Source organism: Aegilops tauschii, chromosome 6 (genome assembly GCF_002575655.3).
Source record: "Aegilops tauschii subsp. strangulata cultivar AL8/78 chromosome 6, Aet v6.0, whole genome shotgun sequence".
NCBI lineage: Eukaryota > Viridiplantae > Streptophyta > Magnoliopsida > Poales > Poaceae > Aegilops > Aegilops tauschii.
This window is the reverse complement of record NC_053040.3, coordinates 319,536,772-319,554,679: the sequence shown is the minus strand read 5'-3', so window position 1 is coordinate 319,554,679 and position 17,908 is coordinate 319,536,772. Positions and strand designations below refer to the sequence as shown.

The 17,908-nt window shown below is 42.2% G+C and overlaps 1 protein-coding gene across 1 annotated transcript; it reads left to right on the top strand.

Moving 5' to 3' along the window:
• The first annotated feature begins 7,037 nt into the window (after nt 1-7,037).
• Nucleotides 7,038-17,042, top strand: LOC109739989 (protein ROOT HAIR DEFECTIVE 3 homolog 2). Its single transcript, XM_045229934.2, has 22 exons — nt 7,038-7,322; nt 7,613-7,679; nt 7,787-7,889; nt 8,712-8,782; nt 8,909-8,972; nt 9,059-9,124; nt 9,460-9,507; nt 9,591-9,653; nt 9,725-9,781; nt 9,945-10,103; nt 10,240-10,308; nt 10,387-10,478; nt 11,295-11,373; nt 12,608-12,773; nt 13,838-13,962; nt 14,130-14,392; nt 14,519-14,615; nt 14,741-14,902; nt 14,984-15,088; nt 15,715-15,809; nt 15,993-16,089; nt 16,295-17,042. The coding sequence occupies exons 1-22, from the start codon at nt 7,166-7,168 to the stop codon at nt 16,526-16,528; spliced, it is 2,439 nt and encodes an 812-aa protein (XP_045085869.1). The 5' UTR covers nt 7,038-7,165; the 3' UTR covers nt 16,529-17,042.
• The last annotated feature ends 866 nt before the right edge of the window (nt 17,043-17,908 follow it).

The window sequence follows — 17,908 nt, the reverse complement described above, 5'->3', positions numbered from 1 at the left end:
ATCATCAAAATCACGGAAACCTAGCAAATCACACGAAGTTTTTGGAATCGTGGAAACACTAGCACCCAAATCACACAAAGCATAGCATTCATGATCTTCAATTTTAATTTTAATAGTAGGTTCCCACTCATCATAAAGTTTTCTAGGGATAGAAACTTCCAACTCAAGTTTTTCTTCATAAGATTGCATCAAAGCATCAACGATATGTTTGGTAAAGGCTTTATTTTGACTATAAGCATGAGGAGAATTTAGCACGGATTGCAACAAGGAAATACAATCTATCAAAGAGCAATTATCATAATTAAATTCCTTGAAATCCAAAATAGTGGGTTCATTAATATCTAATGTTTTGATCTCTTCAATCCCACTTTTATCAATTTTAGCATCAAGATCTAAAAACTCCGAATTTCTGGAACGCCTTCTAGGTAAAGGTGGATCATATTCAGGCCCATCATTATTAAGATTCATATTGCAAAACAAAGATTTAATAGGGGACACATCAATAACTTTTAGATCTTCATCTTTATTTTCAAAGGAACTAGAAGAACACGCTTTCATAAAGTAATCTTTCTTAGCACGCATCCTAGCGGTTCTCTCTTTACACTCATCAATGGAAATTCTCATGGCTTTGAGAGACTCATTGATATCATGCTTAGAAGGAATAGATCTAAGTTTTAAAGAATCAACATCAAGAGAAATTCTATCAACGTTCCTAGCCAATTCATCAACTTTAAGCAATTTCTCTTCAAGCAAAGCATTGAAATTCTTTTGCGAATTCATAAATTCCTTAACACTAGTCTCAAATCCAGAGGGCATCTTATTAAAATTTCCATAAGAATTGTTGTAGGAATTACCATAATTATTAGAGGAATTACTAGGATAAGGCCTAGGATTAAAGTTTCCTCTATACGCGTTGTTACCAAAATTATTCCTACCAACAAAATTCACATCCAAAGATTCATTATTATTCTCAATCAAAGTAGACAAAGGCATATCATTAGGATCAGAAGAAACACTTTTATTAGCAAATAATTTCATAAGTTCATCCATCTTTCCACTCAAAACATTAATTTCTTCTATCGCATGCACTTTTTTATTAGTAGATCTTTCAGTGTGCCATTGAGAATAATTAACCATAATATTATCTAGGAGTTTAGTAGCTTCTCCTAAAGTGATTTCCATAAAAGTGCCTCCCGCGGCCGAATCTAAAAGATTTCTAGAAGCAAAATTCAATCCGGCATAAAAAATTTGTATAATCATCCACAAATTCAAACCATGCGTGGGGCAATTACATATCATTAATTTCATCCTCTCCCAAGCTTGTGCAACATGTTCATGATCAAGTTGCTTAAAATTCATAATATCGTTTCTAAGAGAGATAATCTTAGCGAGAGGAAAATACTTAGAGATAAAAGCATCTTTGCACTTATTCCAAGAATCAATATTATTTTTAGGCAAAGACGAAAACCAAGCTTTAGCACGATCTCTAAGTGAAAAAGGAAATAGCTTCAATTTAACAATATCATTATCCACATCTTTCTTCTTTTGCATATCACACAAATCAATGAATCTATTTAGATGGGTAGCGACATCTTCACTGGGAAGGCCGGCGAATTGATCTTTCATGACAAGATTCAACAAAGCATCATTGATTTCACAAGATTCAGTATCGGTAAGAGGAGCAATCGGAGTGCTAAGGAAATCATTATTGTTGGTATTGGTAAAGTCACATAATTTGGTATTATCTTGAGCCATCGTGACAAACAAGCAATCCAACACAAGAGCAAACAAGAAGCAAGCAAAAAAGAGGCGAACTGAAAAGAGAGGGCGAATAAAACGGCAAGGGTGAAGTGGGGGAGAGGAAAACGAGAGGAAAATGGCAAATAATGTAATGCGGGAGATAAGGGTTTGTGATGGGTACTTGGTATGTTGACTTTCGCGTAGGCCTCCCCGGCAACGGCGCCAAAAATCCTTCTTGCTACCTCTTGAGCACTGCGTTGGTTTTCCCTTGAAGAGGAAAGGGTGATGTAGCAAAGTACTGTAAGTATTTCCCTCAGTTTTTGAGAACCAAGGTATCAATCCAGTAGGAGGCCACGCACGAGTCCCTCGCACCTACACAAACAAATAAATCCTCGCAACCAACGCGATAAGGGGTTGTCAATCCCTACACGGTCACTTACGAGAGTGAGATCTGATAGATATGATAAGATAATATTTTTGGTATTTTTGTGATAAAGATGCAAAACAAAACAAAAGGCAACGGAAATAGCTAAGTGTTGGAAGATTAATATGATGGAAAATAGACCCGGGGGCCATATGTTTCACTAGTGGCTTCTCTCAAGAGCATAAGTACTTACGGTGGGTGAACAAATTACTGTTGAGCAATTGACAGAATTGAGCATAGTTATGAGAATATCTAGGTATGATCATGTATATAGGCATCACGTCCAAGACAAGTAGACCGACTCCTGCGTGCATCTACTACTATTACTCCACACATCGACCGCTATCCAGCATGCATCTAGAGTATTAAGTTCATAAGAACAAAGTAACGCTTTAAGCAAGATGACATGATGCAGAGGGATAAACTCATGCAATATGATATAAACCCCATCTTGTTATCCTCGATGGCAACAATACAATACGTGCCTTGCTGCCCCTACTGTCACTGGGAAAGGACACCGCAAGATTGAACCCAAAGCTAAGCACTTCTCCCATTGCAAGAAAGATCAATCTAGTAGGCCAAACCAAACTGATAATTCGAAGAGACTTGCAAAGATAACCAATTATACATAAAAGAATTCAGAAGATTCAAATATTGTTCATAGATAAACTTGATCATAAACCCATAATTCATCGGTCTCAACAAACACATCGCAAAAGAAGATTACATCGAATAGATCTCCACGGGAGAGGGGGAGAACATTGTATTGAGATCCAAAAAAGAGAGAGAAGAAGCCATCTAGCTAATAACTATGGACCCGAAGGTCTGAAGTAAACTACTCACACATCATCGGAAAGGCTATGGTGTTGATGTAGAAGCCCTCTGTGATCGATGCCCCCTCCGGCGGAGCTCCGGAATAGGCCCCAAGATGGGATCTCACGGGTACAGAAGGTTGCGGCGGTGGAATTAGGTTTTTGGCTCCGTATTTGTTAGTTTGGGGGTACGTAGGTATATATAGGAGGAAGGAGTACGTCGGTGGAGCAACATGGGGCCCACGAGGGTGGAGGGCGCGCCCAGGGGGTAGGCGCGCCCCCTACCTCGTGGCTTCCTGGTAGCTTTCTTGACGCAGGGTCCAAGTCCTCTGGATCATGTTCGTTCCGAAAATCACGTTCCCGAAGGTTTCATTCTGTTTGGACTCCGTTTGATATTCTTTTTCTGTGAAACTCTGAAATAGGCAAAAAACAACAATTCTGGGCTGGGCCTCCAGTTAATAGGTTAGTCCCAAAAATAATATAAAAGTGTATAATAAAGCCCAATAATGTTCAAAACAGAAGATAATATAGCATGGAGCAATCAAAAATTATAGATACGTCGGAGACGTATCATTCCTCCTCTCATTTTCCTCCCTAGCATTAGTTGCTTTGTTGGGATTTGGGAGAGAAGGACTTGGGCACTCCGTGTGCCATTGCCATTGCATTTGGTGCATCAGTTTGAGTTCTTCACGGTGATACGTGGAAGTGAAGGAAGCTTGTTACTCTTGGGTGTTTGGGCACCCTAGAGCTTGTTCCTCTTGGGTGCCTTGGTGCCCTAGACGGTTGGTGTTGTCGGAGCTAAATCATTGTGGTGTAAAGCTCCGGACAAGCGGCAGGGTCTTCAATTAGGTTGTGGAGATCGCCCCGAGCAATTTGACGGGGACCGGTGACTGCCCCAAGGGTTGCCAAAGTGTACGGGTTCGGTGACCGCCCCCAAGAGTTGCCATTTGTACGGGTTCGGTGACCGCCCTCAAGGGTCCCTTAGTGCGAGAGTGTGAGGAGATTACGGTGGCCCTAGTGGCTTCTTGGGTAGCATTGTGCCTCCACACCGCTTCAAACGGAGATTAGCATCCGCAAGGGTGTGAACTTCGGGATACATCGTCGTCTCCGCGTGCCTCGGTTATCTCTTACCCGATCCCTTTACTTATGCACTTTACTTTGTGATAGTCATAGTGTTTCATGTTATATATTTTGCTATCACTTAGTTGTTTATCTTGCCAAACATAAGTTGTTGGTGCACATAGGTGAGCCTAGTTATTTTAGGTTTTGTGCTTGACAAATTAAACGCTAGTTTTATTCCGCATTTATTTAAGACTAAACCGTAATTATTTTAAAGCGCCTATTCACCCCCCTCTAGACGAGATCCACGATCTTTCATTCACCATCCCTACCACTACTAGCTCAAAGAATAGACGTTGAAAATAGAACGAGAAAGCAAGAGGGAATCTTAAAAGGAGATGTGGAAGACTTGTTCGAGGCTGCTAGTAGCACCAACTGAAGAAGCACACTAGTTGTCTTTCTAGTAGTACTACTGTAGCGGTTGGTGTATTCTATCATAGGAGCTAGCCAGAAAATTCCGAATAGCAACTGGAGAATCGCGTCCAGCCAACAAACTTCGCTTGGCGGTGGCTAGCTGATAGCACAATGATATCATCCAAAGCGAATCCCTGCAATAGGGACCGTTGGATTGGGCATATCCAACGGTGTATATCAGGCCACGCAGTTCTCGGACACAAACCAACAAATATGAGCCATCCGATTAAAAGATCCAACGATCTACATTGCTTGATACTGGTATACTGTATATAAGAGTATAGAGGTATAGATAACTCTCGTGCGTATGTACTGGAGAAGGAAAGAAAAGGAAGTCCAGCGTCGGACTCAAACGAAGAGCTGTTGCGGAAAGAGTAAAATGCACCCGCGGTCATTGAACTTGTGTAAAAAGCTCATTTCGGTCACTGTACTTAAGAATACAGTCAATACGGTCACTATATATGACTTGAGGTGATTATACGGTCACTGGGTCACCGTATAGCTTCGCATTTTACTCTGTTGACTAGTCAAACATCACAGCACCCTTTCTCTATCTATGTGGGCCCCAACTGTCATTGAAAAAATGCCATGCTTGGCAGGAGAACCAGCGATCATCTGCTGAAGCCCACGTACGCTAACAACTGTGCCCACACAACTTCGTTTTAATTTGTCAATAAAAGAACACAACTTCTTGTTAAACATATATACTCAGAGAACACGCATACTACACACTTAAACGCATATTTAATTAACACACACACAACACACTTAAACGCATGCACGCAACACTTTCGCAAGTCGTTGGGCTACTTAGACAACACGAGGTCGATGCGCGACGTTGTATTGCCTCAGTTCTTCGTCGGTGTCGCCATCCTTTTGGGGTGGTGCACGTCCTCGGCGCCGTCACCATCATGAGTTTCGTTTACGTGTCGCCGGTGGCATGGCGAAGCTGCGGGGCAAGGTCTAGATGTGTGAACCTTCGTCGTGCTCATCATGGTGTCCATGTTGTCGAGCTAAGGCCTGTGCAGCTGCACGTGCATGCCGGTGGAAGGGAACATGTCCATGTTTAAGCGAGCACACCGGTATCAGCTGCTTGTGCCGAGATGCTGGTCGAGAATGTAAGACGAGATAGCACGAGAGAGACTGCAACTGCAACTATTTTCAACTGTATTCATTCACCATGCTCAACTATATTCACCATCGTCGCACGAGAGAATGTATAGGGATAATGAGCACGTAGAGTGCGGCCACTACGCTAACAACCTCCGTATTTAACTCATCTAGATAAGATCATGCAATCATGTACGTAAGACTAGATCTAGTGGTTACAGTTTCTCTAAAAAAAGGTCTAGTGGTTACAGGGAGAGAGCTACGTGAATGAATCTTACGCTGGTGCAGCTGGTCTTCTAGGAGTATACCAACAGAGAACACACTATTCCTCGCTGTTGGCTGCGTGCATAGCCTGCGCATGGAGCTCAAGAAGTGAAGAAGATGATGACATGGGGCAGGGAGCTAAGAGGATACTAGTACCTGCTTCCAGCATGGAGCTGCTGTTGGCTCAGTCCGTATTGCCCAGTACTTTTCGACGACACATGACGAACGGCGACGAACGACACTGACAATCGCGGTGAAGTTATTTTTTACACCGAGAGATACCATAGTATGCAAAGCTAGCTTGTACTAGCTAGTCTGCTCCCGATCGATCGTTTCACAAGCAATACCAAAAACACACACGTGGCGAGCCGCCGGAAAACAAACACACGCACGCGATATTTGGATAGCCACATGAACGTGTCGTTCCTGTTTATCTTTATCTGCTTCACGTCTCGATGCAAGTTTTTAGAAGGAGATATACTACAAGCTAAGCCAACTAGTACGTCTCCTACACGATGATGATTTAGAAACCTATACGGACACGGCAACTACTCGTGTACTGAACCGGACAAGATGTCCACATCGTGTTTAACTCTGACGGCTGCGCAATGCATGCGGCTATGCTGGCCGGGCTCGTCGGGATGCAGGTGGCGATGGCGTGCGGCATGGAGTGGAGCGGCACGCCCTGGAAATGCGTCCGCGTGGGAGAATATGGCGAATGTCCTATATACGTACAGTAGGTAGCATGCAGAGGGAGCTACGACACTAACAAAACTAATCACTCAAATTGTGCACACAAAGATCCTGTGGTTAACTGGCTAGCAGGCATAGTGATTTATTTCTTTTTTTGCTGAAAGGTGGGACCCATGCAAAAGGGTTCCGTGGCGTTTGACCGGTCAATATAGTGAAATACGGAGCAATACGGTGAGGCAGTGACCGTAGAATCATCTCAAGTCGTATATGATGACCGTATTGACCATATTCTTAAGTACAGTGATCAAAGTGAGTTTGTGATACAAGTTCAGTGACCACGAATGCATTTCACTCTTGCGGAAATGGAAAGAGCCGGAAGGGTGAGCCGTGGTCGTTCACGTTCTAGTCGAGTCGGGCCGCCACGCCATCTTCTCCTTCCCGTTAATTAAAACCATCAAGCATAAAACCCTCGCTCGCCTAGCGCGGCCACCTGTCCTCCCTCTCCGCTTCCCCTCTTCTCCCCTCTGCCGCGCCTGCGCGCGAAGCGAGGCCTCTCGCTTCGATCCTTTGCTTCCCCGGGACTCTTGCCATGGCGGCCGATGGCTCCGAGCGCCACACGGCGCAGGTGGTGGGCGCTGACGGAGAGATGGACGGCCCCGCGCTGGAGCGGTTCGCGGCGGCGGCGGGGCTCGTGCAGCGCGGCCTCTCCTACGCCGTAGTCTCCATCTTTGGCCCCCAGGGCAGCGGTGAGCCCACATCCTCTGCCGTGCAGAAATATTCAGCTGCTTGTGTTGGGATTTGTGAGGAGAGGATGCAACTGTCTCTTCGGGGTTCACGGTGATGAGAAAATGGAGAGCGATAAATTAAACAGGTTTCCGTTTACGCAGTTATTAATCCGAACACCCGTTTCCGTAGTGCGGTGCAGTTGGTTGAGTTTCCTCTAGCGTGATGTGATCTTGTCGTGCGGTGGCGATTTTGTTTAGGTGCTAGTTCAGTTCGGAAGCCGTTCCTGATGCCTACTTTGTTCACCGAGCAGGGAAAAGCACCCTGCTCAACCATCTCTTCGGGACAAGCTTCACCGAGATGGATGCCTTGAAAGGAAGGTAAACGCCATCCACGCCGAGTTTCCCTTTTCTTCAAATTGTTCGATTTGGTGATTGTGATGTTAAATGCTGCTTTTATGTCTTTTCATTGCTGCTGTTGCTGCCAGGAATCAGACCACCAAGGGAATTTGGGTTGCCGAAGCTGTTGGCATCGAGCCGTTCACTCTTGTGATGGATTTGGAGGGGACGGATGGGAGAGAAAGAGGGGAGGTGACTTGTTGTCTACTTGCAAGCCTGTTCGATGTTTAGATTGTTATGCATGCAATTGGGCTTTCATGCTATACTTTCATTTTATAGTTTGGATGGCTTGTATATTCCTCAACCTTTAGCATTCATCCAGTCCTCTGCCACTTAACTGTTTGTTGACTAATGTCCACAAAAGTAGTACGCGTCACTTATTTCCTTTGTACCACCTGAGTGCTTAACATGCCGAGAAGAAAATTGCTGTGATTCACATGCTGCATTAGTCCCCTTAATAACTTCCTACAAGGATCTATAACATTTATGCTCTTGTTTCCAGTACGAAATGGAGGTTCTTAGCACTCAGTGGTGTGCTATAAATGCTATTTTGCCACTACAGTACGTCTAGTTGCCATTTTGCAGCCTAAATCCAGGCAACTGATTTGAGCACATACTTAGAAATGCAACCAACTAATACACTCTCGCAAGTTCTCTGTCCCTTCACCTATGACAGTTTGAGCTAGAATTTCAGGCATCCACTTTTTTTTCTGTAAAAGAGGGAGCGGCTCCGGCCTCTGCATTGTGCAATGCAAGTCAGCCATCTTTTTTTTTTCTCGAACACCCAGACGTCTTTATTAAAAGTGTTTATTACGAAGTATCAAGTTCGACAAAATGAAACTGTCAACTTAAAGGATACATATCGTCACTTCTGACCATACATTTGATATTTCTTTTGTTGAAATGAGGAGCTTCACCTTTTATTTCCGTTTTTTCACTGGTTGGTATTGTTAGATCTTATTAAGTTACATTCCAGCGACGATTATTAACTGGTGCCTTGTGTTACTCGTGCAGGATGATACAGCCTTTGAGAAGCAGAGTGCCCTTTTCGCTCTTGCAGTTTCTGATATTGTAATGATAAATTTGTGAGTTGCTGATGTCATTGAGTAATCTTTAGTTGGTGAATTATAACTGAATTACTGCAATGAGTAGAGAGCAATTTTGCTCAACCTTTTCATGTGGCTTGCTAATTGTAAATGTGCACTCTGCAGGTGGTGTCATGACATAGGCCGAGAACAGGCGGCTAACAGGCCTCTTTTGAAAACTATATTTGAGGTAACTCGGTTGCAATCAGACATGAAGTACTTATTTTGGCTACATATGTGTGTTAGTTTCTTATGAGTTATTTTTCTCTATTTGAGGTTTTGATGCGTTTATTCAGCCCCCGGAAAACGATGCTACTGCTTGTGATCCGCGATAAAACAAAGGTTAGTACAGTTCTAGAGACTGAGACACACAATTTTGTTCCTCTACTACCGAGTCAGAGATGCATAACTTCTAGTATTTTAGACAACGGAAGAAAATCTCTCTCCAGGCCTCTACATGCACATAGCCATGCTTATATAGAAATAAAACTCGACCAAGAGGAACTAGCACCTGTGGCATTTTTATTTAGGAAAACAACTGTGAGGCACCGCATGGAGGCCAAGTCTTGAACCCACGTGTGCGTAGCAAGCGCATAAGCTGCTAGCCAACTGAGTGGCACTCAATTCTCGTGCATAATTTGTATGATTTCATTATTATTATTTTCTTCTATTTGCAGACTCCCGTAGAGTATCTTGCCCAGGCTCTAAAGGAGGATATCCACAAGGTTTTCTTATCTTACATTCTGCTCACCTTCCTTTTCTGCTTTGTCATATTGGAATATTCACAATTTTTTTCTGTTTGTAATAGATATGGGATTCTGTTCCCAAACCAGAAGTCTTCAAGAAAGCTGCGCTAAGCGAATTCTTCAATGTAAGTGCATGACTTTCACTGAAAATGGGACTTGCATATATCAACTGACATATATTTTGTTCAATATAAAGGTGGAGGTCACCGCTTTGCCAAGTTATGAAGAGAACGAAGAACTATTTAAGGAGCAGGTATGTTAGAAGCTAACATGCTTATTCTGTCACATGCTGGTTGCAACTATATTTTAGTTTAGACGTCTTGTGTAGAATCAATAACTCAAGCTTGTCTCTCTCTCTTTTTTTACGGGGAAGACCTTGTACTGTACCGTTTCCTACCTTTTTTACTTACTTGCAGGTTGGGAAACTCAGGCACAAGTTTATTCATTCAATCGATCCCGGTGGTTTAGCAGCTGATAGAAGGGGTGTCATACCTGCTTCAGGTTTCTGTATTAGCGCAATGCATATCTGGAAAGTAATACGAGAAAATAAGGACCTTAACCTTCCCGCCCACAAGGTTAGGTCATTGTATTTTTATTGACAGTGGTCTGAGAAAATGAACACTTCATTGGGTACCTAAGCATGCTTCTAAATCCCTTTTATATCATATATAAATTATATATTTCACTGTTTTTTCTTCCTGCATTTTCTAGATCATGGTTGCTACTGTTCGTTGTGAAGAGATTGCGGATGAAAAGCTTAGATGTTTTATGTTGGATGAGGTTACCTTTGCTCTTATGCTATAGTTCTTAATCTTCTCTTTAGCTAGCACCATGGGAATTAATTATTTCGCTCTGCAGGGTTGGTTGGAGCTGGAAGCAGCTGTAACATCCGGTCCAGTACGAAGCTTTGGCATGAAGCTTAGCGACATTATTGATTTTTATCTATTAGAGTGAGTGATTGACTAGTTTTCCCGGCAAGGGTCTTCCTAGAAAGTTATGATAATCACATTGACTGCCATGATTCATTATGTTTGTCTTCTCAATTAGCATACCCCTGAACCTGTTAGTTTAATTACGTGCTGTTCATTTGCTTCAGCGGTGTAATGCACATTTTCCTTGCACGCATGTTCGGTCTTTGTTTGTTTGTCCCCATAAGTCTGAGGTTCTATATTGTTTTGATGCACATCATGTACTGCCTATATGGATATTATACTGTTACCCAACATATTGATCAATTAATGCACGCGGTTCCTTATAATGCCATTTGCGTCGTGTTACCATGCTGCTATGTCTTATGGTAATCAAGCTTTTTGAACCAGTTTTTTCCTTTTTCCCAAAACTTTTTTCTGCTTCGGTGACTAGTTTTCCACAGCAAATTATAAAATAACCCGAGCACAACACAGTTTAGGAGTAGGAAAACTCGGAAGATATATAATTCATAATGTTTACATCACTTCTTAAAACCGCCATTCATTTGTACTGTACCATGGCATCACTTGATAGAAATCTCAAAAGAAAGGAAACCTTTTCTTACTTTTTACACTGATGATTTATTTTTTCGGTTTTTGTTTTATTTTGTCATGTGAGTTAGCTGAATTTATTTGGTTGTTCTGGTACTGCATAGTCGTACAAATGTCGTGGTCTCTAGGGTTGTTTCAATTAGTGTTTATGTGGAAATTGATTAGTTCTTGAAAGCACATAAAGAAAATGATCTTGGCATTTGTTTCATACAGTTCGATCTCTGATCTGACTGCTTTTTCTTGCAGCTATGACATGGAAACCATGTACTTCGACGAAGGTGTGAGAACTGTCAAACGTCAACAGTTACAATCTGAAATTGTAAATGTGAGTAACTCATTTAAACATACTCTGTCACTCTTGACTTACATAAAGTGTAAGTGGTGTAAAGCGGGGGGGGGGGGGGGGGGGGGGGTCCCCCACCTGAATATATAACTGAAGGCTGTAACCATCATACAAACGGTCACAGAAGGAATTACAAGAACACGAGGGTTCGTGCGGATAGGTATGTAAGGCGGCGGTCTTTTCAGCCGGCATCTTTTGCCGGTGAGACCATAGGGTCAGGTCGTCAATGATAAGCCGTAGGGTGGTCGAGCCATGATAGTCGATCTTGTTGAAGATCATGGTGTTTCGAGAGGCCCAAATCTTCCACAGGTTGATGAGCAGGACGGTCGACCAGATGGAGTGGTCCAGTCTAGGGGGCATTCTGCATGCCCACAAGATTGGTGCGGCGAGGTGGAGTGATGCCCACTCTTTGCCAGATTCAGTCGGCGTGCGGGCATTGGATGAAGATGTGAAGGGCATCCTTGGAGGCGTGGCTGCACCTTGGGCATACTGGAGATATGCTTGTGGAGGAGGTTGGCCTTGGAGTTTAGTCTGGTCCTGGAACAGCATCCATCCTAAGTTACGCGATTGGTAACCTTGGAGGATTATATTGCCCTAGCAGGAGTGTCCACATTGTCTTCAGCCATTATAAGCCAAGCGGGTGGGGAGAATGGAGAGAGTAAGGGCATTATAGGTCCTTAAACTATTTCAGGGGTCTCATGTAGTTCCTGGAACTTTGAAATCATCATCAAGATCCTGGAAGTGCGATTAGTGAATCATCCAGGTCCGAAGCGGCCACGTCATCCTTCGACCGTGCTCGCTCACGCTGCTTGTTTGCAGCTTTGGCCCTAGATGATTCACTAATTGCACTTCCAGGACCGTGATGGTGATTTTTAAAGTTCCAGAACCTATGTGAGACCCCCCGAATTAGTTTAGGAACCTCTAATATGCTTTACTCTATATTCAATGTAGGTGAATATATTCTTAAGAATCAGTGCATGGCCAATGACAGTTTACATCATTGGTTGCCAACGTGTGCAGTATCAAGTGTTGTCTTCCAAACATCTGAAACACTCGGTTTTATAATCTTTCTTGGGTCCTATTAAGTTAACTGAAGCGGTTTCCGCATATGTAGGGCAGCTATAATGTTAAATACTGGATCTTGCCAATTCTTAGAAAATGAAGCTGGATTTTTCAATTGTATCTCATGTTGATCACTTGGTCTCATGCATTGCAGCACACGCACCCTGCTTTTGAGACAGTGATAGAACACCTGCATTGCACGGTCCTCAGTAAATTCAAAAACGATCTAGAACAATTATTGAGGAGTGGTGAGAGATTTGCAGCATCAGCTCGTCATTGTGCCCAGTCTTCATCAGTAGAGTTTGAGGCAGGATGGAGAGGTAAACAAACAACTTCCAGCCTCAAGATTTCTTGGGATGCAACTATCTAGCGCTATTTGACCAGTGTTTCCGTGTCATGTTCTTTATTCTTCAGTTAGTCGTTTTTTTACATGATTAGTGATGTTCCTTTTGATGAATTTGGGTGACCTTGTAACCATATGCGGTAATGCAGTATTGTGAATTTTTTGACAGGAACAGTATTGTGAAAATTGATTTCTCACGTTTTGATACTGCCTTCATGCTTTTGGTTTCATAATACTGAATGAGCTTTCACCACCCTATTGCACTTCGACTGCAATGAGCTTTTGCATGTTGATCTTGTTGTAAGCACTTTTCTCACGCTTGCTCCCAGTGGCAGTGCCAGCATCCAGACGTTGTGATGTCACATGGATCTGTGTAGTCAATTTTCCTAATTTGTTTGATCAGCAGTGGTGTACGCATACATGAGGTTCTCCTGTTTGCCAAATTGATGTGTAGTCACTAGACTACACAGCTACAACTTGGCTTTGCCACTGCTTGCTCCTGGGATTGTTATCATCTTCATTTGGGAGGCATGTCTTTATCATCTTGTGTGTGTTTTTAAACGGTAATGGCTTGTCATAAGCTCTAGTTCTCATGCTTGTTATTATGGCTCATTCAGCTGATATTGAAAACACTAGGCTGTATCGTCTCCTTTAATTGAGATATCGGTCCTATTTTGGAGTGCTCGTGCAAGTAGGGTTCACTTCGGACTTGCGCTTCTATTATCGTGGTCATTGCTTGGATGTTGCAAGCTCCTTTGATGTATGGTCTGTGCTTTCATGCATGTTTGTGGTCCCTGCTTGTACTTGCTTAGGTTCTAGTGTTCTGTCTTGGTCGCTGGTTGCCGGCGGGTGTGCCAGGGTTCCTTAGGTCGTTTATTGTTTGTTTTGGTTGCCATTTTGCTTTTGGGCCATGCGATCTTTAGCGCTGTACTTCTATTTCTATCTAATGAATACATGCAGCTCTCCTGCATGGTTTGAATCTCAATATTTTTGACTAGATAAATTATGTATTTGGGTTTTTACTTTGTTGTTCCCATGCAGATGCAGTAGTTAAACATGCAGACTGGGATGGGACAAATAGCAGGAACAAACTGCAGCAGAGTATGGAAGTTCATACAGCATGTTTGAGGATTGCAAAATTGGATGAACTAAAAGCTACTTATAAGGTTATTTTCCTACTCAGTACAGACTCTGAAATCTTGAGACTCCAGCCCCCCCCCCCCCCCCCCCCCCCCCCCCCCCTCTGAAATATACAGAAAGTTTTTCTTACCATGATGTCAGTTTTTAAAACGTTACATCTTCATGCTTTGCCCTTCATTATTGAACATTGCAGAAGAAGCTCTTGGATGCACTTTCTGGACCTGTACAATCAATCCTGGAAACTGGCGAGCGAGACTCTTGGGCATCTATTAGGAGATTATATAGGCGTGAGACCGAACATATTATATTGACATTTTCAGATTCCCTTTCCGAGTATGAACTAGATCAGACAACTTCTGTTGAAATGGTCTTAGAATTAAGGGAACATGCAAGATGTACAGTAGTAAAGAAAGCTCGAGAAGAAGCTGGAAACATCCTTATTCGTATGAAAGGAAGGTAGGACATGATTCCTTTCTTTGCTGAAGGAGAAACTAGGAAAACGTGGCCTTTATGTTTTAGGATAGCACTGCCATCTTTATATCGTTAACATGTTTGCTACCTGTTTTATTTGATTATCTATAGGTTTTCAACTGTGTTGAGCCATGATAAAGATTTGATGCCAAGGACATGGATAGCAAATGAAGATATACATGCAATCACCCGAGAAGCACGCTTAGCGGTATTTATAGTTTCATACTTGTCATGTTCCAGAATTACCAACACACCATTCTTGGGTGGGTGAAGCCATCATCTGTGATTTGTGTGTACAAAAAGTATCATATGTTTACCATCTTCAATTTTCAGGCGTTAAGGCTTATGTCGGTAATGGCAGCTGTACGGTTGGATGATAAACCAGATAAAATAGACCGGGCTCTGATGGTTTCTCTTCTAGATGGAGGACCACTTTGCTGGAAGAGGAGCATCGAGTTCACTTCTGATCCACTAGCTTCAACCACATGGCAAGAGGTGCTGCGTCTTATACTTTGCTCTCTATGGTTTACAAGGCATGGAGTGAGAAATAAGTTGGAACATTTTATGTTTGTACAGGTGTCACCACAGGATACACTAATCACACCAGTGCAGTGTAAATCCATCTGGAGGCAATTCAAAGCTGAGACGGAGTATCCTGTTGCACAAGCAATTTTGATGCAGGTCTATTTTCCTGGGTTATTTTTCCCGCAAAAAATAAATAAATATTTACCTGGGTTATTTGCTGCCCAAGTGTTCATCCAATCGATCAGTTCTTTCATAACTGTGATCTATGTTTTCTTGAATGGTGAACATGAGCCCATGAGCACCCCTATAAACAGTAAAATCTAAATAGCAAAAAGAATCAAACTATTCTAAAACTTTGTATTAATAAACCTGGTCGGCTGTTCTACTCAAAATTGAAGGTTCGCGAAGAAATGACATCTGTGGTATTCTTAGCAAAGCAAACAAAATCGGACATCCAAGTTGCTTCAAACGATGCTTTTTTAGCACCGACTTTTTTTTTTGGCCAGAATACCACGATGTCATTTCCTTTTTGGACACGGCCATGGCTACCAAAAATAATAATCAGATTTACCATTTTTTTACTGTTCGAAGGGTGAACGTGGGCCCATGTTCCAATAATCCGTGTCGGAAGTTGGAACCTCTGGGTACTAATCTTGGTAGTCCCATCCTCATTGTTTCCTTTTCACCTTATATGTGGAATTATGTTTATGGTATATCTACCTAAGTATATGTGCTGTATGTGGTGTCCTGATCGAATTCTTCCTATCCAACCCTTTCTGCAGGAAGCACACAGACGTAGTAATAATTCATTACCACCTGCGTGGACCATTCTTGTTCTTGCAATACTTGGGTTCAACGAATCTATGTTTCTTCTTAGGTAATTATCTGACTGAAGTAATTCTTTATTTGGTGGAATATCTGAATTCTCTTTTAAACATTTAATTCAAGTTGTTTCTAGTTAACATGATATTCTGAGATTTCAGTGTTCAGGGTTGTAACAGGGCCATTTTCTCATGTTGGTGGGCTGACTAACCAGGGCTTTTCTTTTGTTCATGAGCAGGAACCCTGTATATATTCTGGGGCTCTTTCTCGCTTTTGTTCTATCCTATGCTGTATGGTTGCAATACGACATTTGGGCTTATTTCCGTCACGGCACTGTAAGAATCTACACATCTCTTTCCACAGATATTAGATCCATGGATTCCTTTTAATTGCCACAATGGAAGCTGCTTCTACTAGGCATTTCTCATCTTTTCTCATTATGCCAGTTAGAATTCATTCCTTGTACTTCTTCCTGATGCATTTTCACTTCAACCGAAGATTGCCAAGCATAATTTCCAATTGTCATCCTGCCATCTGCAGGTGTCTGGACTTATCACTATTTCGTCAAGTCTCCTCCCCACTATCATGGATATCGTAACGGCGATCATCAACATGAGCCACAGGAAGAAGCATTCCTTGCACCGATCTCGCCGAGCCCTGCCATACCATGCTCAAAGCTTGAGCAACCAGTCGCATCAACACGCTGAAGTGCACTATCATGCTTCTCCAGACACGCCGTCCTCAGTGGACTCAAGCAGTGGCAGTGACTCTTGAAACCGTCAGCACAAACGTCTCATGGAAGGAGCACTTAAATCTCGACGTGATGTGCAGATGAGTAGTTCAATCTCCATTGTACTCCCTCCGTCCCATAATATAAAAACGTTTTTGACACTACACTAGTGTCAAAAACATTCTTATATTACGGGACAGAGGGAGTAGTATATATGGTAAGATGCGGCGAGCACAAACGTCTCAAGGAGCACTTCAATCTGGATGTGATGTGCAGATGAGTAGTACTCCCTCCGTTCCTAAATATAGGTCTTTCTAGAGATTTTCTAGAGATTTCAACAAGTGACTACATACGGAGCAAAATGAATGAATCTAAACTCTAAAATATGTTTATATACATCCGTATATGGTAGTCCATTTGAAATCTCTAAAAAGACTTATATTTAGGAACGGAGGGAGTAGTACATATCGTAGTAGTATATATTAGATCCATGTATTCTTTTTAATTGCCACAATGGAAGTTGCTTAAATATATACAGAAATATGTTTTTTTTAGAAATGAAGGAGGAGCTGTCAACAAGCAAGAAGATGTATTAACGTCAATAAGCAAGATGTATTAACCGCACACTTGCAAAACCCTAGCTGACCTAATCCACACACATGGTGACCTACTGGCCAACTTCAAAGTCACAACATGGCAAAATTTTCAAGTTTAACGAAGTGATTAATAGCCTTTTCATCTTCATTACCATGAAATCCATTAGCTTCAATTATAGTAATAGTTCCAAGTTCAATAAAGACACTGATAGAGGCGAAGGTGCCATGATGTTTCGATGAGAAGTAGCTACCGATGAGAGATAGCTATCATTTTCGATGGAAGTTGACTTTGACGGTTTGACTATGACCGTGCGAAGACGTCGCGCCTTAGCAATCGCTAAACCAACTCCGAGAGGTTATTGATCACGTCGGAACACGATCAACCTGACCACGAGAGTCTATTTCCTGCACGCAAATGAAGAACAAGCAAGAAACTGATATTATAGTTTGGATATTGTGAATATAAAAGGAAAACTTTATTGATCAAGTGGGGTTCTGTGACGTCTTGGTCTGATCATTGAACACAAACAAAGGACGCGAGTTGCAGTTATGGCGAACTTTAATCTAAAAAAACTCAAGTCTAAAATGACGCCCTAAGGGCTGTATTTACAGGTAGACAGAGGAGAATTTTGTCTATCCTTGACAAGGTGGGACTAAATTATGTCCTAAGTCATTTTCCTATTAATATGGACTCTAAAAACAACATATTAAGTGTATTTCGAAATTACATGGGTCTGGTACAAAAATAATGTGGCGCAGCACAAGTTATGGACGAAATTTATGAAAGGTCATCCTGTATATTTCGTCCATGTCCTTTGTATGTCGTCA